The sequence below is a fragment of the Falco naumanni genome, chromosome 8 (genome assembly GCF_017639655.2).
Source record: "Falco naumanni isolate bFalNau1 chromosome 8, bFalNau1.pat, whole genome shotgun sequence".
Taxonomy (NCBI): domain Eukaryota; kingdom Metazoa; phylum Chordata; class Aves; order Falconiformes; family Falconidae; genus Falco; species Falco naumanni.
Genome location: NC_054061.1, coordinates 58230785 through 58254911, shown reverse-complemented (window position 1 = coordinate 58254911; position 24127 = coordinate 58230785). Strand labels below are relative to the sequence as shown.

Genomic DNA, 24127 nt, shown 5'->3' with positions numbered 1-24127 from the left:
CTGGAGGTATCTGCAACCCTAGGGGACCCATGGAGATCCATCCGCTCTCACCTCGCTGTCCACCGTTCCCGTCTTATCCCGGTGCGGGGCCTCGTAGGCATCCATCTGCTGCTTAGAGACTTTGGCGAGCTTCTCGGCGAGCTCCCTCCAGCGCTGGGCCACCTCCACGGCTGTGGTCAGCAGCACGAAGTCCTGGATGAGCCGGACAACCAACCCCTGGCAGTCCATCTTCAGCAGGGCCTGAAGGACAGCGGTGAAACCCAAAGAGAGTCAAGGCAGGCCGTCAATGGCAGGTGACCCAGAGGACCGTGCAGAGAAGTCCCTTGAGAAGCCACCCCAAAAATCCCCCCACCCCCTTTCTAGCGACAGCTGGTGAAATTAGGCCACTAGGCTCAAGGAAAGAGTAATCCCATTAATTGACCAAAGCACCCTACCCCTGTTCCAGGAGGCTTGCAGCCTGGGCTGGCCGATGCAGCCTTATTTTCCAGGCAACCCCTCAAGATGTTCAGGTGTCACCATAAGCAGTTTAAAGCATCCCAGGGCCTGAAAAGAACAGATGCCTTTAATCAAGGTGACTAATCCAGCACGGTCTGTGCACCTTGCGTCCCCCAGCCTGGAGGAGCAGCATCCTTCAGCGCAGACAGGTGGGTACAGGCCAGCCAGAACGTTATGGGATAGGACCGGGACATCAACCTTGGGAGGAGGGTGAGACCCAGGTGAAGGGCCAGTTGACAGTACTACAGGACCATCGCTCAGCTTGGGATGTTCTTGCTCTTCTCACCACCCTCTGCCTTCCCAGGCCAGGTCAGAAGCCTCCTCCTTCTGCATCATTGACTGACCTAAACGCTGAGATTTTCTGCAAGTGGTTTTGAGGAACCGGGGAAGAGGAACTGCAGCAGTCAGAGTCTTCTAGGTAGCAATAACTTAACCAGGAAAAAAATGTCAGAGCGGAGTCAGCACCTGTCTTTAGGTACCAAATCACATCAACACCTGCTTGGAGTGGAAAGCAAGTTGCAATAGGGGAAACCCCGCAATTCGGCCCAGGAAAGGAAGGGTTTAAGTGGCAATTATCAGAGGACAGGATCTGACTGACAGAATCAACATCCCACTCACCAGGGCACCCCCATCCTCTGCCAGAGCCCTTGCAACAGCCCCAGCAGCAACCCCGGTCCCTGGACAAATCCCACCTTGAACCTCAGGTGGCTACAGAAAGGTCTTTTGTATTACAAAATGGGCATCCCCTTTCTAAAACATGAAAATCAAGCAAACAGTCCCCAGACTATGCCTTGGGTGATAGTTTGCCGAGTACCCTCTTGTTTTCCTAGGGCCCGATCCAGAGCTGTGGCACCAGGATGGTGGCTCCAGGATGGGTGAACACCGACAAGTCCGTGTTTCAAAGAGGGCTCACTTCAATAAAGGCAAACCACAGCTCAGGGATGCAGGGGACAGCCCCCTGAGGGATGCTGAACACCAGAAACTGCACTGGCACACACGTCCCCCACCAGGAACATCACCCACACCTTCACAACACCAGTTATTACAGAAACCGTGGATGTGGTGGTTCCCACATGGCCTGAATCCACCTGCTTTCTGCCACCCTGGGTCCTGACATCCTCTCCTGGCACAGGGTCTGGGCAAACCCCAGCTGGTTTGGCTCGGGGGCTGATGAAAGGTTAAATCATCCTATAGGCAGTTTCACAGGGACAGCTGAGGGAAGAGGGGAACATGTGAAACCACTCCAGCAATTTGCAAAGCAAATGCTTGTTGATTTCTCCCTTATCTGTTTCCAGCTTAGAGCTGGGCTTGATTCTAATTACAGCTGCAGCCCAGGGTTTGTTTGCTCCTCCAAAGTGCTTACCCTGGTTTCCTGTATGAGCAAGAGAAGTAATAAACCCTCTTGTTAAGTGAGCCACACATTTAAAAGTGCCTTTTTTAAAAAAAATAAAGGGCATTAAGAAGCATTTAGACCTCACACCTGTGCCATAACCACCACCTCTCCAGCAACGCTGCCTCAGCACCCAGCCCACACGTTCATCACCCTCTCCTCTGCACGAGGAGGATGCGGATGGTCCTAAGGAAGGGCAGATTTAGCATCCTTAAACCTGCCTTTCCAGCTGTCTCCATCACCTGCGTGCAAACCCTGAATCGATCTGGTGTTTAGGCAAAGCAGGCTAAATGAGCCACTCTCATCTCTTGCCGGAGGCCGAGCAGGTCAGAGGCAGCGGAGGCGGCCACCGGGAGCAAAGTGCGCCGCAGGGGTTAAGTAGGATAGAGCTGCAGGAGACAGATTCTCCTGTTCCTTCTGCTGCTTGAAGTAAACAAGAAAATGGTATCAAGTACAGCAGCTGGGAGGCCACGTAATCGAGAACTGTATAATCACTCAAAGCAACAGCTTTGGAAAAGATAGATTGCTTCCTGCAGCGCAGCACGTTAACTCTGAAACCTACTGATGGCCACGGAACCACCTACTTCCTGTGCTCCGCACCTGGTGGTTTGAGGTGGGGAGATTTAACACACAAATTACGGGCTGGGGAAAATGCAAGAGAGCAGGCGGAGGTGACGTGATACGGCGACAGCACCAAAGGCACATGGGGATGGGGGGCAAGAAGGACACACAGCCACTAAGGTGGTGGCTAAAGGGGGAGTATTCGTGGCGACAGTGACACTTTTTTTGGCCTGGGCACAACTCGCTCCCCCTGTCACAGAAATACATGAAATGCAGGCAGACGCAGGGCTCTCCTGGAAGGCCTGGCTGCCTGGCTGGGATTAGCAGGGCTCACAACAGACTTAATCCTCCAGCAGAAGCTTTTGGGATTACGCTACAATTTCTTTCCATCCTTCTCCCTCGCCCTGGACAAGCCTCCCCAGAGAGCTGGGTACCCTCACCACGTCTCCATCCCTCGGTACCCAGCCATGCTCCCTGCCGAGGCGTGACCTGAGCTGCACCTCGCCAGCCCCCTCCAAAGCGTTTATTAACCTTGGAGCAGCTCCCAGCTGGCTCCACCAGACAAGCGAGCAAAGAAGGTGGTTTGATATTCAAATCCCAGTTCAAAGCCACGCAGAAGCACCTCTACTTAAAAGGCATCCAGGAGAGGCTGAATTTGCATCCTGGCTCTGAAGTGCAGAATCCCATTTCCCATCCCCTAATGATGGAAACCAGCACCTGCAAGAAAGCAAGCCAAGCTAGAAGGAAGAGGCAAACCTGAAGACCGCCTGCAGATGCACAGCCACCCCTGCCTGTGCCCATCACTGCAATCTGCATGGTCCACTCCCAATTCCGTGAGCCTCCAGCCCTGCTTGCTCTCCCATGCACAAATACACAGCACCACACTGTCCAGCCCTGACCCCTACATGCTCCAGAGGAGATGGCCTGAGCTGGGGGGGGTGTTTTACTTCTTCCTCATCTTAAGCCAAACTAAAGGGGTAAAACCCTTTCTCTTGCCCCAGGAGCAGAAAGCATCACCAAGTTCACATGTGCCCACCAAGCGTGTGCAAGACCCCCAGGAAGCCATTATGGAAATGGACTTTTTAAATTAATGTGGGTGTTTTATTTGAAATAGCATTTAAATTGGAAATCACCCCAGGGGGTCCAAGTCTTATGACACATTAGTCACCCCTGAAACGTCAGTGAGGAAAGCGGAGGTGAGGTTACTGTAAGCAGTAATTTTTACTGTCCCACTGACCTCTGCAGGGATGTGTGCCAGGGCAGGGATGCGACCTGAGCGTGGCAGGCAGGGCACCAGGCAATGTGCCTGGGGTGGCACTGTGCCACAGCTCCTGCCCAGGACCTCCTCAAACATGGGAAGAAGGGCCCTGTGTCCCCAAGGAGCCAGTGAGACCCACAGGGCGAGAGGATGCTCACGCACAGGCTCCTGTCTCCATCGCCCTCCTTGGGATGCAGGTTTGTAGCCTCAGCAAGTTGGCTCTGCACAAGCAAAATAACACTTGCTTTAGGCATTAAACATCTCCTCCACTCACTTCTTTTGGCTGTCAGCACCAGTCACACACACTTAAAATACTGTGCTACACATGATCTTAATTTTTTTTTTTTTTCTAACCTAACAGTCAGGCATAGACCCTGCTCTTTGGGGCAGTCCCCCCGAACCCGGTGCCCAACTGTCTCTCAGTGTGCCTAAAGCACCACTTCTGAAATGACACCAAGTGCCACCAGCCACACGCCCAGATGTGGACTGCAGAAGGTACCATCGATGCAACCACAGGCAGCTTTTTCGGTTTCTTCCAAGAGCAAAATTGCATGGGAACAAGTAACGTGCAACTGCTGCAGTGGGGATGGGAAGGCATTAAAGATTTATTTTCTGGGGCTGGCAGGAAAAGCGAGTTGTCTTACACTGTCCCCAGAGCAAGGAGCCTGACAGCTGAAAGGCGCTGGTGGCATTTCTGCAGCTTTCTGTTAACTGACAGGGGTGCAGGGCAATGCTTGCAAGTGTTGTGCATGGAAAGACCTACAGGCACGGAAGCCTGCAAGCAACTCCTCGTCCTTCTGTGCTGCAAGCAACCTGGCTACACAAGGACAAACCATCCCCTACAGAAAACACCCCCACCAACTTCAGCATGGCGCAGCGTGGTTCCTTAGGGGAACGACGTCCAGGATCCGTAGCTGTGGTGTGGATTTGCTCCCATGAAGGCAGCAGAAGGGCAGGAATCGGGCTTTCCTTCTGGGCTCAAATTCAGCACAGGGACTACCATTAGCCAACAGGTTGCTTTGGGATGGAGGAGCAAAAAGGGCTCAAACCTTGGGCTGGCATGCTCCAGGTGCGCCAGCGCAAGCCCAAACAACGGACACCCTGCTCTGCAGGACATTAAGGACTGCTTAAGCCCACCAGCAGCTCTGTGGGGTCTGCACACACCAGGGAGAAGCAGTATCTTTTAGCAGAAGAAAGGCAGCAGGCAGATACCTTCAGTCAGAACAAATGATAGAAAGAAATGGGGGAAAAAAAATCCCAACATCATCTCCTGTATGATCTTTAGAAGCAGCCTGGAGAAGAAAAAGCTCATAGTTTCCGCAGCTCTCTCCTGACGTGCCCAGCGGCACTCCCAGAAGACCCATGTTTTTCCCAACAGCAGTGTCTGCTGGAAAGGATGACAAATGCGAGGCTCTATAAAAACACCCTATCGAAAATCCAGAGAAGGAGAGAAATGCTCCATCTCAAGACAGGTCTAACCCCAGCTCCCAGGGACCAGGCAGTGCAGTCACTGCATGGCCAGGTACCGGTGGCCCAGCTGCAACAAGCGCTTCTGCATCTGTGCCCAGGCTTTTTTAGCAAGACCGCCTGCGTGCTGCCTGCTTTCCATGGGCAGAGAGGAGGCAGGGGAGAGGTTGGTTTCTCCTTCTGATGTGATGACTAACTTCTGAGCAACATTCCCCCAGTCACCCTCACACACCACTGCTAGTGCTAGATTAGAAAAATAATAATTAAACGCAGATTACTTATTAACTAGCCATCATGACCAGGCTTTTCCATGCTTGGCTGCTGGTGCACGGCTCGGTCACTGCAATTTTGTGTAGTCAACACTGAAGTCAGACAAGCCTGCTTACTACTTCTCCCTTCAGTCCCTTTGAGAGGAAACAACTGACGTTCAGATCAAATGGCCAGATCAGAGCTTAACCCAACCGGTTCTTCTTGCCAGAAGACACCAGAAAGCAAGTCCATTTGTTACAAATAAAATCAGAAAATCAGACAACAAAATAAATTAGTGCTCCACTGTCATCCCCTGAAACATCTGTTGCTGTTTTTTTAATTATATTTAAAAAAATAATAATCTCATTTCTCCACAAGCTAAAGAGGATTTGACAGCAGCAAGGAGTTTAGAAGAAGCATCATCTTCCACCCAGTAGGGAGCTCTTCCTTTATCAACAGGCTCAGACTCACAAAGAACAGTAAATAGAGCCAACATTTGGGACTGGCCTCTATTCAAACAAGGAAGATGAAGCCTGCTCTGGGGCTCTGCACTCCAGGCATCCCTTGGGGAGCAGGATGTTTTCCTGCAGTTTATGGTCTTTCCCTTGAGTTAGCTGCTCCCTGAGTATCCAAAGCGCCTTATCTTTCCCTTTGCCTCCCCACTGAGGTCTGGCATAGATTTTCCATGACCTACAGACTGTCTGGGACCCCTGGAGACAAAGGGCATAGATAAAAGAAACACTTACAGGTTTGCAAAGCGGTAAGGTAAATAGCACAAAGCCCTTGGAAGCATCCAGCAAGGAGACCACCGATTTCATCCCATTGTCACCGAAGCTAATGATTAAAGGAGCAAACTCGCCCCTGGGGGAACCACAGGGTCAGGCACCAGCCTTGGCTACCAGGACAGGTATCCTCCCTTCCTGGATGGCCCCAGGAAGAAGAGACACAACCATCCTGGATGGCCAGAAGAACCCATCAACAGAAGCAGTTTTGGTGGCATGACCTAACCTCAAAGTCAAAGCTAAAACACTGTCCCACGGGCCACAGAGCAGTACCCAGACACTGGGAAGTCGCTGGACAATATTTCCATGAGTAACGAAGGGTTCTGTACTTTTTGTAACACCCTGCACCTCATATTCTATCCTCAGTTTTCCCCCTTTTTATTAAAGGGAGTCTGGGAGACGAAATGCTTAATTCGGCTCCACTCCTCTTTACCCAGCTGCCTACTTGTAATTTCATTTTGCGTGCTGCTGCCTGCGCCCATCATCACCAGGCAAAGCTGTCGCTATTCCTTAATTCAGTTGGCATTTCAAACCGCATGATTTGCCTTTAACTCAGTTATCCTGCTTCTGCAGGAGAGCCTGTTAAGAGGTGAGAGCTGCAAATCTCTTCCAGACGTTTCGTCCTGTATTTTCTTTGGCTCGCTTCCTATGAAATGCTAGAAATGATCATAAAGATGATTTCTCGTAAAAGACTGCCTAACAGCATCCTAGAAACACTTGCAGGCACCGCTTCCCCAAATGCCTTTCAGGACAGAAGCCAGCCGTGCATTTCAATCTGCAAACACGATCCACAGTTGGACGTGAAGCATCGCAGCTCAGCTGCCACTCAAAGAGAGATGGGGCAGATGCAACCTGACATTACTACTTAGGAATCTGAGGTTGTTTTCATGAAGGCAAAGGTGTAAGCATCATTCTTCACAGCAGCTGTAGAACCCCTCTCCAGCATGCTTTGACGCACCTAGCGATGCAAAAGAACGTGACCTGAGAGGTGATTCGCCTACCCCACTCCATGTAGGAAAAGCTTTGGTGTTTTTTGCCCTTTTTCCAGTTTCCCATCAATGCACACTTTGATACTACAGTTGAGGAGACCGGCAGCTCTCTTGCAGCTCCTCAAAACGTGCATCATCAAAGGCTGAACCACAAATACCCAGCAGCAGGGACCAGTAGAGCGCTATGAAAACACCAGACCAAAGTCACCCTGATCTTGAGGGGCTTCAAATGAGCTACCTAGCTTCCAAAGCAACCCTGCTGACTACTCTGACACAACGTGCACCTATGGTTCTTCACCCACTGTATCCTGCATTTATGGACATGATCCCATTAAACCAGGAGCCCACCAACGCACACAGCCACTGGGCTGAACTTCTACCTCGCTGTGCCAAGCAGCCTGAAGAAGACCTTAAAGATGGACTTCATTTTCTACAGGCTGAATTAGGAAACCACCACCTGCCATTCACCCTAGTCACTCCGCACCGCAGGAAATTAAGACCCCCTCATCAGACCTCAGACTGACCGTCATCAGCTCCTTCTGGAAGGATTTTCTCTCCTTGTTCTCGGTGTTGTTGCAGTCCTCCTTCAGCTTCTCCAAGACAGAGGCCACTCGCTCTGGCTCGCTGTCCAACTCTGCTCGGCAGAAAAACGTGAGCGGCAAGTTCAAGTACCCCAGCGCATCGGCGAAGGACCGCCAGCTGCTGAGGTTCTCCATGAGCAGTGTCCTCACGGAGGCGTAGATGTAGGTCAGGAACTTGCAGGGCCTCAGGATCTGCTCCAGCAACAGGCTGGTGGTGAGATCTGGCCCAGAGAAGTAGCTGGGCTTGATCTTCCCGACCACCAGCACGTTTTTGGTGTGCACAAGGCCTATTTTTCCCTGGTAGTAGCCAATATACCACTCCTTGGTCCACAGCTGTCCTTTTAACCTGATCTTCTCCTCACTGAGGAGGGCTATCACATCTCCTTTCTTGTACTCCAGCAAATAGTGGTTCTTGCTCTGCCTCACCACCGTCTTCAGCAGCTTGCCATACTTCAAGTTCAACACTGGCCGGTCCTGAAAAACCGGATACTTGGCAGTGGCAGCCAGAGGTGAAAGGATGATCTTTCCGACCTCGTTCTTCTTGAGGAACCGCCTCTGCCCCGTCGGTTTGATGGCACTTTTTGGAGGTGGCTGCGGCGTCTGGACGCAGAATTGGGTCAAAATGGCATCCTTGTCATCCTTGACCTGAATCCTTAGCGTGAAGTCTGAGAGCTCGTTGGGGTCATGGGACGCAATGGGGAAGATAAGGCGGCTGACCTTGCCCAGCTTCATCTGGAAGCCCCGCACAATTTTGGCTTGCTCGCTAGCTTTCACCTCGTAGTTGGTCATGTTGGAGAACATGCAGAGCTTGAGGTCTTGAGGCCGGGACAGAGCAAACTGATGCTTACCCCAGAGCTGGAGGGCAACAGGAGCCGGGCTGTGGGACTGCCTTGTGACCTCGTTCACCAGGAGGGTCTTGGGTGCACATTCATGCCCGAACATGGCCACGACAGTTTTAAAGGAAGGGTGAATGTGTTTCGGGCCGTAGACGCCAACTGTGATCTTCTTGCTGATGTAATCCCAAACGGTGTAAGGGTAGAGGATGTTCTGCCCCTGGGCTACGGCTGCGATATACATGCAAGGCTCCAGGTTCTCCAGCTGCACCTGGATTGTGTCCCCATACGAATAGCTCAGCTGCATCGGTGTGTACGGCCCCTCTTTCATGTCGCTCCGCAGGCACTGCAGTCCTACCAAACTCTTGCTCATGATGTCATTCTTGACCTCTGCCGACACTTTCATTTCCAGAATGATGAAGGTTTTCACCTCCATATTGCTGAGTTTGATCTGCAGGACCGGGCTGATGGTGCTGCACTTGTCACTGTTCAGCTCCAACGGCGGATCCAGCATCGCTTTCATGGAGATCTGCTGTGTTTCCCCAGGGCACACGTGGCCCTCTGGCACGTGGATGCTGATGTTGGTGTCTGGAAGCTGAACAGCTCCACCAGAGCTATCCAGCTTGCAGACAATGTTGGTCTCTACCGGTTGCGTCTGACCCCAGCCAGGATTTTGACCAAGCAAATCCAAATCATGGCAGGACCGAGCCAGCTTCCTGTGGTTCAGCCACGCTGTCCTAAAATCTTCCCGACTCTGGAACTGCTCAGGGGTGGGAGACTTCAAACCGCTGAAGAAACCCGACGATGCCGGAGCATCCGACTTGGCTTGAAGAACAGACAGTTCAGACAAACTGTAGGAGCGCTTACTTCTGAAGAAGGGATTGTCCCTTTTCACAGGCTGTTCCAGATCCAGCCTGTTCGTGGATGGAAACTCATCAAAAATGTTACCCAGGCTGCTATTAGCAGCTGAACTGGACACAGCTGAAGTAGGAGCCCCCGAGTCAAAGAGCAGCAAGTCGACAGTGACATTGGAGTTGGACTCTTTGTCCGAGCCTGGCACTGTTTGCAAATTCCCATTCAGAAACGGGTTCGTCTGGACTCCGTTCAAGAACGGGTTGTTATGGTAGGTTTTCACAGAGTTTCTTTTCACGTCAGTCCATTCTCCAAGCAGGTCTAACTCCTTGACTCCCTCGTCAGGGCTCTCCAGCAGATTGTCTATCATCCCGCTGTCCGTTAAGGAAGAGTTGCGGTAGTTTACAGGCTGGACGTAGGAGGAAGGGATGTAACCCATTTCCGTGGTGTTGTGAGCGTACCACCACTCCCCTCCTGACGTGTCTAAGACGTACAGGTGGTCCCCCTTGGAGAACTTCAAAGTGGTGAAATTAGTTGGACAGTAATCTTTGATTGCTATTACTTCCTTCGCATTTCCAAAGGACGTGGGATTGTCAACCAGCAAGGCACTAGGAGAAGGCACTGCAAAGTCAAGAAGAAAACAGCACTGTAAGATACCCACAAGACTCAGAACTTACTTGCATTTGTTTATTTCAGGCCAAGTGATCCGTGCTACTTTTAAGTGGTGAAGTAAGGTAGTTGTAAAACTCACACCTGCAGGTGTTTCCCCCCCGCTCCCCTAAAATTTTTAAACAAAACTTTCCCCTCCACCACCTCCGATACATTCACGTTCCTCTTGCCCAGAGGGTTCATGATCTAAAGGGATGGGCATCGACACGGCTGGGGAACCGAGACAGACGCAGTGGCAACTTGTTACCTCCCGATGCCATCCAGTGCCTTAGCAGCAAGCCCCCCCCTCAGCGTAGGGCCCCGGACAGCTGCTCCTGTCCCAGCACCCCACAGCCTCCCTACACTCCCTGATGAACGATGCACGAGAGGATGTGCTGGAGGGAGTCGCTTCTTACCAGCTCTCCTTTTCACCCGGCGCGCTGGGATCTAAGCTCCTACGGGCTCATGCCAGAATGGCAGCCATCCCCTTACACATTTGCATTTTACATAGCAGAAGCTAATTAGGGGAGGTCTCAGTGATTGCTGCATGGGAAGAGCCATTATCCTACCAATTTGCTTAGCGGTATCTCAAGGGCTTTGGCCACCGGCTCTTTAGCACTGCGACTGCACTCTCCATGCAAATAGTTACCTGTGCTGCTGCTGGCGAATGCCTCCTCTTCAAAGAGATTACGTGATAACCCAAGGTAATATAAACCCAAGATAACTTTCAGCACAGGCTGAAAGCGCTCTCACTCTGCCGTAACCCCTCTCCAGCATGTGTGAAACATGTTTCAGTGGCAGAAACCCAGAGCATGGCATACTCCTACTTTTTCACATCACACCAGCCAAAAAATCCAGCATCTCGCTCCTTCTACATAGCACCTATATTTCAAAGCTCCTCAACAAAAATTAACTCAGCTTCTAAAGAAGGTCATCTAGCCGTAACCCTCAGAAAGAAGCACAGCATCACCCTCCTGCAGGGCTGTCGTGGTCCTATCTCCTTTCAGTGGTGCCAGCTGGAAGTCGTTTTGCCAGGGGATCCCAATTACAAGCAAAACAGCTGGGTCAAGCCTACAGATGCTCATACTGACACCGTATTTATTGGATTTGCTCTCTCTTTCAGAACCTATTTCTGTAAAAAGTACTAGAAACAAGCTGCAGATGATGTTGCAGCAACATTCAAACGTGTGTTATCTCGCTAGACAGACCCAAGAAAAGAAGGAGAGCTGGATTTCCCCCAATACGGAGCTGCAAGAGAACTGGGACAGCACCTGCTTCAACAGGCTCAGGAGCTCTTTGGAGGGAAAAAAGGGATGTAGGGAACACAGGAAAGCCCTGAATTCCTGGAGACAAAGGGATGGCAGATGAGACTGCGCATCCCTGCGGTCACTAGCTGCAGGCTGGCAGCACTTCTTGGGCAGAGAACCTACAAGGCAAGGGAAGATACAGGAAAGCAGAGTCTTTTTATACACTCTAGGGATCAAATATTAAGTTTGTACACTTCCTAGACAACTCATCATGAACTCACTTCCTCCGCCAGCAGGTAGGCAAAGTCGTGAGGATATTTATTCAGCGTAAAACTATATATAAACTCTGTACTGAAAAGTATTTTGCCACCCTGGTAGGAAGCCACCATTAACTCAGTGCTGCAGCTGGAGCTGTCTGCAGGCCATGGTGTTTTTGGTCTCCCCGTCCCTTCAGACGGACGGACAAGTGGCTGTCCCCGTGTCCCCCCCCAGCTGTGCACCCAGTTGGCACGGCAGCAGGGTTAACAAGGATGTGCTGAAAGCAGCAAACCCCTTGGAGTGTATGAGTAATTCCCATTTTCCCATTTAAAACAATCTCATTTGCAGCAAGAGCGTTTGATGTTCGGGACTCTTCTTGCTACGCCTGCAAAAGCAATTGCTTTTGTGCATGTTTATTTTTAAAGGCCCTCAGTGCACGCTAACTTCCACCTGGAGATATTTCTTGGGGGAAACAGTAATTCCCCTCTCACCCGAACACGGCTTTTAAGCTGGGTAAAGTAAATACAGCTGAAGAAAAAGCAATAAAAGGAAGAAAAAGGATTATTTAAGCAACCTGCAAGCTCTAGGGAAGGGGAAAACAAACCCTTGCAACTGCCTTGTTCCTGTCACCCCTCTTGGCTGCTGGATTTACTGGTGGCAGGTCCACACCCATCCTTGCACCCGTGGATGCACTCATCAACACTTGCTGCTCTTCCCCATCAGCTGCTGTCTGCTAAGTATTAACCAATGCCCCTCCTGGACCCCAAGGTGAGAGGATGCACCCTAACTGAGGAGGGGGCATCGTCCCCACCCATCCCGTGGGGGTCCCCACCCGTCCCTCCGCACCTTTGACGTCGCAGAGGCTGGTTTCGGCAAAGCCCTCGCTGAGGTCGATGAGCGTCCCCTCCGACTTGCACCGCGGCAGGCCGCCCGAGTTGGCGGCCCGGATCCTCTGCGCCGCCATCTCCGGCCCAGCGACCCCGCCGGTCCTGGGGGGGCACTAGGCGGCCATGACCTCTCCGTGAGCAAAGCCACCGACGGGGACCCCAGTGTCACCTTGTGGGTGGAACCAGCCTGGGGGAGAGAAACAAACACCCCAGCACGTTAGCCAAGGCTCCAGGCCCCACCGTGCCACCCACGCGCCAACAGTGCTACCCCCAGGCGCACGCTGACCCCACGGCGCTGATGCAGGAGAACATCCTCACGTTCTCCTCAAAGCATCACGGAAGATAACCTGGATGCTCCCAGTAAGCACAGCACTGCCTACAAATCACCAAGGGCTTTGGGCAGCGAGGACAGCCTGGTCGTGCACGATGCTACCGCTGGCCACAGCCCCGGACAAAGCAGCCCTCTTGCCTTGAAGAGTTATTTTGGGGATACGCTTCCCCCAGGCTCATAAATTGCTCCTTCTCCCCTTTTCATAGGAGCTTTCAGGGCATTTGCACATTGCTGCCATCCATATTTATAAAGCCATCAAGCACTCAGATGCTGTGGGAGCCCAGGGCAGTGGTTAGCGAGCACGGAGGGCCCGTGGGACCAGGCTTTTTGCACTTTCAGCCAGGTCATCGCTCCCTCCCACCGCAGCACTGGCATCTCCGGGATGGGGACTCTCCCTGCTTGCTCCTTGCATCCCTCCCCTCGCCTGGCCAACTGGGCACGGATCAGGCAGAGAAACATCCATCCTTTCTTGTACCGACTGCCCTGCTTCACTTGAAAAATAAAAATAAAGGGTTTTGTTTCTCCTTTTTCTCCAGAAACGCTTGCAAAAACACTTCCAGGAACCCTGTGGAAGAGCAGCTGCATCAGCACGCCCGAGCCGAGAGGAAAATTAACCCGTTTCCTGCTGCCTGCAGAACACGCCGGCACTTCGACTGCCAACGTCGTGGCTGATGTAAGCGCCGGTAAGACCTCCTCTGGGGTCATCTGTGTCTTCTGGAGCTGGAGAGCGGCCAGAAAGGCCAGAAGCAAGTGGCCAAGCAGGCAAGCCTGGTGCCTTTCTGCGAGCTGAAGGCAAGGCTGGAGCACAGAGCTTAAGCCACACTTTGCTCCTCCAGGTTTGCACTAGGGAGCAGGTATGCAGTCCACTGGACCTGGCATCATCCCAGTAAATGCTGCCATCCAGCATCCCTACAGGCATCCCTACATCCTGCTCTCTACAAACCTGCCACAAAACTCCAGCCTGGCTGCAAAGCGCCAACAGCTCTTAAAAATAAAGCCCTGGGCAGTCAGAAGTTATATCCAAATCCCTCGCTTTAGTCTAGCGCCCAAAGGGCTTTTCATCCACTCCTAACACGGTTTTTCCTTTCTCCACCTCACATTAGATTTTTTTTCCTCCCTCTGCTTGAAAATCAGATCAAGCACAAAATAACCCCCAAACTCAAATTCCTTAGGTGGGAATACAGAGCTGACAGAAACGTGAAGACAAGCGACGACGGCTCTGGCTGCAGCCAGCTGTTATTAAACCACCGCATCTCTCTCCACCGGCACAGCGAGGAGGAGCAGCAAGCCCTGAAGGATTCGGTGCCCTTTTCTGGAATGCAGTAAAAGGAAATTTGCAGGGGAGAGCCTGAGCAGGAGATACTCCAGCCTGCTTGAAATGCTTCCCAAGCCGTCCACCGGGCTGGTATGCCGGGAATGCAGTTAGTTGGAAGGGATGCACCAGGCTCCAGCCAGAAAAGGGAAGGGAGAACTTGTGAGCAAACACTTTTCCCTTTGAGAAGAGCATTGTTTCGGGTCCTGCTGGGAGTACTCCAAGGGGAGAGGGCTTGGCAGGCTTAAATACAGAGGAACCAGGCTTTGAGTCAAGGCTGTGCTTATCAGAGCCAGGCCAGGTAAGAAAGGGGGCTTGGAGCGGCCGTCAGAGGCAGGAAAAAGCAGTAAGCAGTCGGCGGGAAGTAAGAAAGGGAGGAAAGATGCTCTCGTTAGCTAGCGTGGTTCCCTGTCCATCCATCCAGCTTGCCCCTCCTCTGCAAAGCACCACCACGGCAGGCAGGGTGCTGTTTTTCATTAATGTGAGGCACCGTTGGGGATTTCATGTTTTCCAGCTGGCATGAAAAGACCCTAAACACTGACTGCCTCCCTCTAAAAAGACCTTGCAGGCACCCGCTAGGTTCTTGCAGTGTTTTTTCTCTCTAGCTGGAAGGTTCAAAGCTCCACAGTTACAGAAGGAAAAAATTCAGCACAAGGTGCACAGCATCGTCATCACAGAAACAGCGCAAGTGGCAAACTTTTCACCAATTTTAGCAATGCTTGCACACAACCCTGCTAAAAAACAAAAACACTTTGACAGCCCAAAGGTCACTCCCTGCTCGGTAAGCACAGCACCAAGCAAGAAAGAAACCAGGGACAGTATGTGATTTCTCCCATGAATCAAAGTACAAGCCACAGATATATTTTAAACACCTGCCTAGTAGTCCAGCGTCCAATAATTTTTGTATCAATCATTGCAGCTACAGCTGCATACTGACAGCTCTTATCGACATATCCACAAGCCTCACGGTGCCTGGCATTTGCAGGGATGCTCCCCCTTCCCCCTATTTATATAACTATATGGGAAGCTTTATGCTAAAGGTCTCTGGCATGCGGTTGTGTGGAGAAATAGCTGGAAAAATCCCCCCCTACATGCACCCTGCAGTCTCAAAAGGCAACCAGAATGTGAGTCAAAATGAGCAATTACAAAAAGGTATTTCCTCTCCCGAAAGCAGCGTCTCAGCTGCATCTGGGTCCGTTCTGGATGGAGCAGTGCTTACACACACACGAAAGGATGGGGGTGCATGCCCCCCCCGCAGCTGGACCTGGGGTGAGAGCTGTGTTTTGGAGGTGACGGTCCCTGGGGATGGACCAGAGAGGTTTCTGAATGCAGAGGCGGGACAGATAACCTGCCGGCCTGCAAACTCGGGCTACGTGAGAATAAAAGGGGATGGCCGGGAGCAGGGTGGGGGCAAACAAGGGTGGATGGGGCAAGATTTGTTTAGAAATCACTTCTGCAGCCACGGCTGAGACAATGGTCAGCAAACTCCTCTGAAAGCACTTTAAATATAGACTAGAATTAAATATAGACTAGGAAAACCCCAGCCCCATCTGTTTACCCAAAGCCATAAACAGAATTTGAAATGAATGGGGGGAGGGGGGGGGGGGGAAGGAAACCGGTGAGCGACCAGAGCTCACCCTGCACAAGCAAGGAAGGCGACAGTATCTCGTCATGCAACCAGCTCAAAGGCACCTGCACTCGCTTCTCACTCCACTTTTTTCCTCCCACGAGGGAAAGGCAACACTGCAGGGTAAAATCCAACCGTGCAAGCCAGGAGGAACTGCTGCGTGCTCCCACACCCCAACAACCCCAAGGGGCAGCAAGGCAGGCAGCAGCTGCCCAGGCTGGGGCTCCACGGTGGTCCCGCCCCACGGTACCAGCCGTGTTGCCGTGCTTCCCAAAATCCTAAACGGGCTTTGCTGATGGTTGGGCAAAGCTTTGACGAGCGGGTTCCTATGGCTGCTGGCTGGCACCCCATAATCCTCACCAGCTTCCTGGGGCACGGAAGCAGCAGGGAAGGTGCTGCCCTCAGACCGCAAGGTGCGGGGCTTCCCTCCAGACACCTCCTTGCTCCTACACCGGCATCACACGGGGTGACAGAGAGGCTGTGTCACCTCCCTTCTCCATCTGCCAGGCTTCTGCTCCCCGGGGACATCATGGGATGCCTGTCCTGCCAGTCACCCATCAGGGGAACAGCAGGGCCGTCTTCAACAGGGACTTGCGGAGTGTGGATTTGACTTCGCATTATCTGGGGCTGTGAATAAGGTTTTTGGGGAGGGACAGATGGGACATGCAGACCTAGTCGTGCTCCTCTCTGTAGAGAAGCTGGCTACTTCTCAAGGTGTAGAAATGCTGTCGTGAGTAAACTGGGAAAAGCAAGGATCTCCAGGGTCCTGAATCAGTGCTCTACCTGCTCCTGGATCTCCTCTCCACCAGGCACAGCGTGGCAGCAGGTTTGGGGAGAGTCTAAGGGCTGGTAATGGTGTAGTACCTATTAAAAAAAACTTACTAAAACCTATTAGAAAAAAACCCCCTCCAAACTCAAAAGTCTTTTTCCTGCAACATTTGACTGCGCAGCATTCAGCTTTCTAACAGCAGCGTTTCCTGGTGTACAGTGGCACAGAAAAGGTTAAAATTAACTTCTGCAAACTGTCTGGTATGGCTCAGCCTGGAACCCCGACCGCAGGCTTTCCCCTCCCAGCCCTGCAGAGCCAGCGGTGCCCCCCGGGACAGGCTGATGCTGGCACAGCGGGGCCAGCAGCAAAGCCCCTTCCTCCCCAATGCTCCCAGCTCCAGCCATCACACCAAACTGGTCCTGACGGGATTACAGTACAGACCCACCTCTGCCCGGACACTGAGCTATAAATCAGACAAAGCACTGGCATCCGGCCAGGCTGAACTGGGTTAGAACCGGGCGAGCAGAGAGAAGCAATCCCAGGCAAAAAACTCACTACTGGCAGCATCAAGCCCTGTGTCTGTGAGCAAAGAAATGCAATAAAACCACAGGAACACCTAAAAGTGCAAACCCCGAGGGCGGAAAGCAGGATCCTGCTGCTGGCCAAAGCCAGGTCTTCTCCAACAAGCACTGCCTGCAGCCCAGCGTAGGTGGGAGAGGATCCCTACAAAAGCATCAGTGAGGGAAAAACCCTGACTGCCAAGAATTTGGGCTGATAAGACCCACGAGGGCTGGGCAGTACCAAGCACCACTGGGGCTGGAAATGGAGCCAGGTCCTTCCACATGCAGCCAAAGCTAGGGCAGTACGTGGTACCTACCACCAGCAAAGGAAGGTGGGGAGGACCCATGCACATCCCTGCCTGTCCCACACCCCCCAGCCCTCCCTGGAGCTCAGGCCAAGTCAGGGAGCTGCAGTGTCCATCCCACCCTGGCACACACATGTCCATGGAAAGCATCAGCAACAGGAGCCACCATGACATAAGATGGGTCAGCCTTACAATCACTGATGTACCTACGTGCCTGTCCTCCCTGGGTAACACATAAAAAGCCCCTCAAGCCCTAAGTCCATGGTTCAGGGGAAATCTTCCACCTACCCTGGGCCACAAACTTAAAGTCAGAAAGAGAAGAAAAAACTTCTAAACACTCACTCATCATCCTCTTCCCACACCAAAGCCAAGACCAACTCCAGGCACTTGTTGCTAATGGCTTTTAACTTGCCTTTTCCTTCTCCAAAGTCAAGCTCCTCGGCTCTCCTACAAACACAGACGTGTTTTTGGAGGTTTCTTTTAAAAACAGTCAGCTTTGCTTAAAAACAAGTGATTTCAACTTTCTGGAGCTAGAAATTCATTTCCCAGAACCACAGCGCTACCCGCAGAGCACGTTCATCCCACACAATGAATTTACTGAAAACGTTGCTTTTACCACCATCACAAAAACTTAAGTAACTCAAGACCATGGAAGCGGTTGCAGAAGGGACGACTCCTAGAAACCCAGGGAACATGCACAGCCCTGAAGGAGCTGGTGACTGCTTGCTCTGGGAGTACCAGAAGATGCGCTTGGGAACACCAACCAGATTCTGTCATTTCAATGTGCAATGGCCTCCAAAAGAGGCCATTCTTGGCTTGGTTTGTTTTTTGTTTTGTTTTGTTTTTTTTTTGTTTGGTTGTTTTTTGGGTTTTTTTGGGGTTTTTTTGGCTAAAATTGCCAAGTCTTAGTAAACAGTCTAATTTAGGAACTTGGTTTTGCCTTGCAGATTCTTCACCTTCAAGAGCTTCCTCATAACTATTGCTACAACACAACGTGGCCATCAGGCTTAAGTTGCTCAACACACTTCCACCCAGCAGAAAACGATCTGACCATCTAGAAATTTGCCTGCTTTTTCCATGCTTGTATTAACAGATCTTCCAGCATGCGTGAAAAACGCAACATCCTCTAAATGGGTGACATCAGCACAGACCCAGCCAGACCCTCTGCAGCCTCCTACCAGACTGGGACAGCTTTTGAAACTGCTAGTGGCCTCTTGCCACCCAGGATGCCAAGGCTGACAGACTGATGTTCTTAGAGCTCATCTCTAAGGTCAGTCCCAGACAGACACGCTTGTGGCCACATAGCGTAGCCATCACTTGCTGCAAGCAATCGCAAGGGTGGCATGGCCCAAGGTCCTCTCAGGGCACATGCACCACTAGCAAAGACCACCTTGACTTGTGCAACCCCATCACTTGCCCCCACCAAGTGACCTCCTGCCTGGCATCTGCCCCATCCACCAGTCTGCCCAGCTGAACCACTGCAGGACACCATGGAGATGCCCTGAAGCACAGGGAGAGGTCTTTTGGCCACGGGATGCCTCCAAGGGTCTCCAAACATCTGGTGGTAGCAAGTGCTGGCAGGGAACAATAGGTTTTGGTTAGGAGGTAGAATGGGACAATTCCTCCTCCCTCTCCTTTGCTCTGGAGATAAAGCATCTCAGTCCTTGTGATTGTGATCCTGACCTCTTCTGTAAGGCATTTTGAGCCTCGCTGGTGCAGACAAGTGGGGAAAAGTTGGCTGCTTTGGGGTTCTTCCTTTAGAAGCCTGGCCCGTACATTTTGCACGTCTGATGGCAGCAATGCCACACACCCTAGTGGTGCCTGACCTTATCGCCTTTTGCTTATCTCCTACTATTACTTCACTACTTGTGTTTGCAAAGCCAATGCTTTCATCTTCCAAAAAACCCCAAAACCCCAAATGCAACCGAAGGTAAACCACCCCTTAAGACAACCGAAAACACAAGGTCTTTGTACCAGAAAGAACATGTCAGTGTGAACTCACGTACATCCCAGAATGAGTCTTGGAGCTGCCGATGCGCCAGAACAGAAGATGTTATTTTAGTCCCTTTTCTAACAGACAAGGGCCTTGTGGCTATATCAGGGCTCCCATCCATCCCCGCAGAGCTCTCATGTCCCGGGGGTTTGCTCTGGACCCAATCCCCACCATGCACAGCAAGCGGCGGGGATGCTCGCACCCAGCATCCCTGCCTGGGCATCGCAGCAGCACCAGCTGGAGAGCACAGCCCCGTCTGCGCCGTCCCCTCCAGTCCCTGCCAAGTCCTATGGAAAAATCATGCCCACAAGCTTAAGCGTGGCTCAGCTCCTGCCAGCTGCGCCCGCCGCCAGGTGAGGGCAAGACAAACACGGCCAGCTTGATGGAGGAGAGGTAGAAGGGAAGAAAAAAGAAAAAGCAATTACGGCTGAGCATGTGTTGCCGGTGTCTGCTGGCACCTGGTGTCCCTTACAGCCTCCCTGATGGGGATGTCACCCCTTGCGAGCCAAGCAGAAGAACAGGAAAGTTTCCTTTTGTAGCAATGACTTTGGAGCATGAGTTGGATATCCATCTCCAGCCCTGACTTTCGAGCGACTCAAATAAAGATTAGTCTTTTGGGGGTGAGGGGAAAGAGTTTTCCATGCAGGACCTCCTGCTGCTGCCAAGCGCAGGCTCCAGCACAGCGCCCAGCCACTGACTCTGGCCACCCGTGTCCCATGCAATCAGCCACCGGATCAGGAGAAAGCACTGCAGAAGCCAGCGGGACTGGGCTGGGTACGGCCTAAGAGCTCATGGTAAGGAAAGCCGGATGTCTTGGCATCCATCAGCAGCATTGATGCGCTGCCTGCCAAGGCACAGAGAGGGTCCCAGAGATGCAGGTACCACCCTCAAGCACCCACAGCAACTTCAAACTCCAGCCCCTGCCTGCCCACCCACACCCCCCCACCCCACAGCAAAACCGCTGGAAATGGTGCCACTGTGCCAAAGGTTTAAGAAGCTTGCAAGTGTAGAAGGTGCTGGCAGTGCTGTACGCAGCAGGAAACCCTTGTGAAGTTCACAGGGCCATAAAAAGGGTGCTCCTGGGCTCACAGCCGATGTCCTACTACCCGACAGCAACGCTCTGCAGCAATAAAACCATCGCACGCACGTGAGTCCTGACAATACAGCAGGGAATTAAACGAAGTTGTACTTGCTGCCATGGTTTCAAGGCTACCACAGGTTGCAAGACCAGTCACCTGCTCACACATCCCCAACGAAACAAGGCAGAGGGATGATGTCTCCAGGGACACAGACCTTGCTGCAGCCGATGCCGCTGAAACCCTGGCAGAGAGCGGGGTACCTCCTGGCACAGCCTAAGAACAGACTTCTCCATTCCACACAACAGCAGAAGCTCATGCAGGCAACTGGTGACAGAGGAGAAATGAAACTCAGACTTCCAGAGCCACAATCCAGCTGCTGGTCGCAGAGACCCACTTTTAAAGAAGAAATGGGCTTGTCTGACAAGAGGCATCCCACCCGTGGCTCATAATCATCATCCTCTACCCTGGAAAAGGAGGAAAATCTCTCCTTTTTAAGCACTGCAGACTAATCGGCAGTTTAATCTTGAAGGGCACGTCTGCACCCGGGCACAGACATCTGCACAAGCTGGTCCAGAGCAGGGATGCTGGACAAAGCTCTTGAGCTGTTGCCAGCACCTGCTCTGCCTGCTGGTAGCACACTCTCGCTTGATGGAGGAACAGTACGAACACTGTTCCGTGGGCCCACCTAGGATCACCACCAGGAAAAAGCGTACAGGCTACTGTGATGCTGCAGTGGAAGAGATGCCACAGTCACCCATGAGATCTTGGGTCAACATCCATTAAGAGCAGACTAGGGGCAACCACGGAAAACAAAAGGAGGGGAGGTGGTCTCCTGCCTCCATAAGTGCTGCAAGAACCATCTTGTTAAAATCTGCTGCACTTGAGGGGGGCCACCTAAACCCCTACTCCCTGTCTCAAGAGCCAAATTAACCAGGACAATGAAAACTTGAAGGACACGGTAAAAGGCTTTCATTGAGAAAATCCTGGAGCAACTCACTACAGGGCTACCCTCGGGGCCACAGTCCTGGCAGTGCCTCCTTCCTGAGATACTGGATGCTAATTTGGACTTTAAGAGCTGTCAAAAGCTGAATCAACCGAATCCGTGAAAAGCTGTGCTTCCCCCAAAAGCGGAGATAATGACAGAGCTTTGACTGCATCAACTTCAGAGCCCTGTCGCCATCACCCTTCGCTAATATCGTCTTCGTCTGATGGAAAGAAGTAGCTGTGCTCAGCCGAACTGCTGGTGCAATGCACAGAGCCACGGCGCTCTCCTTGTTCCCGGCCACAGTGTTGGGAAACCAGTCCCACCAGCAGGACCAGAGAAGGGCAGGCACAGGAAAGTCACTCACGATGCCAGCCTCCCCAGCCAGCAATGCAACTGATGTGGTGGCTGGGAGGACAACATAAAGCTCCAGAGATGAGGTAGCCCACCCGAGACAAGCTAGCCCACCCAAGATGAGCTAGCTCCAACCTGCTCGCAGACCAGCCCACAGCCAAATCCAAGCAGCCCTCCCTGCGCAAGTACCCACCAAGACACACCTTCTCCACTCTGACCCCTTCCTCACACGAGAGGACGTCAAAGCCTGAAACATCGGTGTCCTGCTTGGTCCTCTGGACTTACCTGCCCACCATTTAAGAAGAGGGGGCTGTGTTCAAGGGGCAGATGCCACAGGCAGGGTGGGCATGCAGCAGCCACCCACGGGTCATCCAAAAGGTGACTTCACAAGCAGGTAGCCAGAACAAGTCCCCATATCAGCTGGCCTCACTCAGGAGGTACATTTTAGGAAAAAAAAGGGGGTTTGTTGCCAGCTCACTGCCTGAGCACACCCACCGACACCAAGTAGCCACCACCTAGCAGCCAGATTCTCTCGCTAATGAGTAAAACCTCTTTGGATTATCAAACCGAAGAAGTCACTCAAGTGATGAGCTCGTGCAAAAGCTTACCCTTGTTTTAATGTTCTTACACACCTTGCTGATTAGTCCAGGTACTGATCTGTTGGTGGATTACACCACACCTTCAGCTATGCTGAAAATACCGACAGGAGCCAAAAAACATCACCAGCCTGAGTTAGGCAGAAGCAAACATAATCAGCACGTTGCAATGAATTTCCTCAAAACCAACATTTTTTTTAAGCACTTGTCCTTGGTAAAGATTTCCAAGCCAGGTTGCCCACGACACCTGGGTTTAAGCAGCCCTAACCGTTTGCTGGAGCTGACTGTCTTCTCATAGGAAAGCAACACGCGGGATCAAACTGGTCTATGGGTTCCTCACTCCACATTTGGCCCAATCCTTGGTGCACGAAGCCATGCTGGGAAGAGGGAAGCTCACTGGGAGCAGTACGATACCTGGAGAGCAAACCCCCAGGTGATGATGCCATTCGGGAGACAGGTAGCAAGCGGATGTGAGGACAGGCATCTGCTCCATCCCAGAGCGTGGATGAGGACTTCCTGCAAAAAGCCCCATTTTTTTGACCTGATCTTACCTACAAGTCCAGCAAGTTGCAGACTCATCCGAGAAAGTGTTCCTGCTTCAATTCAGAGAATGCTTTCAACACCAGGCACATTACAGCAGCACAAAAGACGACGTGGCTCATTTCAGGTGGTTTTCAGCAGCCAAGTCGTTGCCTTAATTTATATTAGAGCCTGTCCATAGGTGGGAATTCGCTTTCCAGGTGCAGGCACCCACCTCTGCCAGCCAGGACAGTGTTTCAGATAAAACAAAACAGGCCAGTGTTTATGCAACACAAGAGCAAACACAAACCACGCCTGCTTGCTTAATTAGTTACCCTTGAAATTAAAGCCCGTCAAAGCACACTGAGGCTTCATGCAACCTGCAAATTAACTAGAAGGGAACGCAACCTGGGGGTGAGGGATGCCAGATACAATCCAAGCAGTGGCTCCAAGCACTTTCCATAACATCAACAGTGCCATGAAGGGAAAAACCCAAAATAACACCACCCACCCCGTCCGTCTGTACTTCAGAGTTTGTTGTTTCGATCTCGCCAGGTTAAAAGCCGCTCGATCCCATCATCACAGGTCAGATGGCTGATAAGAAACCGATTTCATCATTTTAAGACCTGAGCGTTTATTGGAAGGGTTTATCGGCAAACAAAGTTATGCACTTTGAACCGTTTAGTTTTACGTCAGTCAGAAATGCATGAGACCCTTGTCTGTGCACTCTCAAAATTAGCATGGCACAAAATGAGAGCCCGAGCCCATTCCATGCAGCCTCCACCACGTGCAGTGTCAAAGACATGCTGCTTCTCTGTGCTGGGCATAACCCTTAACAAAATGGGTGAGCCATTTTGGGGGAAGATGCCCTTTTCTACCAAGATGCTTGGGCACAGAAATACTCATCTATGTGAACTTGGCAAAATCTTGCCTTTGCTCCAAATTGCTCTCCTTGCCGGATAAAGCAGGGTTAAATCTCAGACACGGTCTTTGCAGCGTTAGTCAGCACGCAAAATTAAAATGACACCTGAAAGTCATCTTAAAGTAATGGTAGGCTTTTCCCTGCTTAAAGTAGAACTTTTGTGGTTGAGCGGAGTCAGTTTCTACAACTTTCTGCACTGCACTTCTTGCAACCACAAAACACCCTCCCACGCATGCACCAAACGGCGGTGATGCATCTTCACAAGAGCATCCCCTACAAAA

The 24127-nt window shown here is 51.8% G+C and overlaps 1 protein-coding gene across 5 annotated transcripts in view; it reads right to left on the bottom strand.

The window, feature by feature from the left end:
* The window catches only part of SH3BP4 (SH3 domain binding protein 4), a 38459-nt gene that overhangs the window by 2815 nt on the left and 11517 nt on the right, over positions 1–24127 (bottom strand). For 4 of the 5 annotated variants that reach the window (XM_040603629.1, XM_040603625.1, XM_040603628.1 and 1 more), the window contains 3 exons: positions 12457–12684; positions 7716–10078; positions 52–240 (listed from right to left, as the gene is read on the bottom strand). In XM_040603629.1, the coding sequence (XP_040459563.1) occupies positions 52–240; positions 7716–10078; positions 12457–12574 (2670 nt within the window). In that variant the 5' untranslated portion in view covers positions 12575–12684. Of the gene's footprint in view, positions 1–51; positions 241–7715; positions 10079–12456; positions 12685–22956; positions 23453–24127 lie in introns of those variants that run through there. The other variant, XM_040603626.1, reaches the window with a different exon arrangement.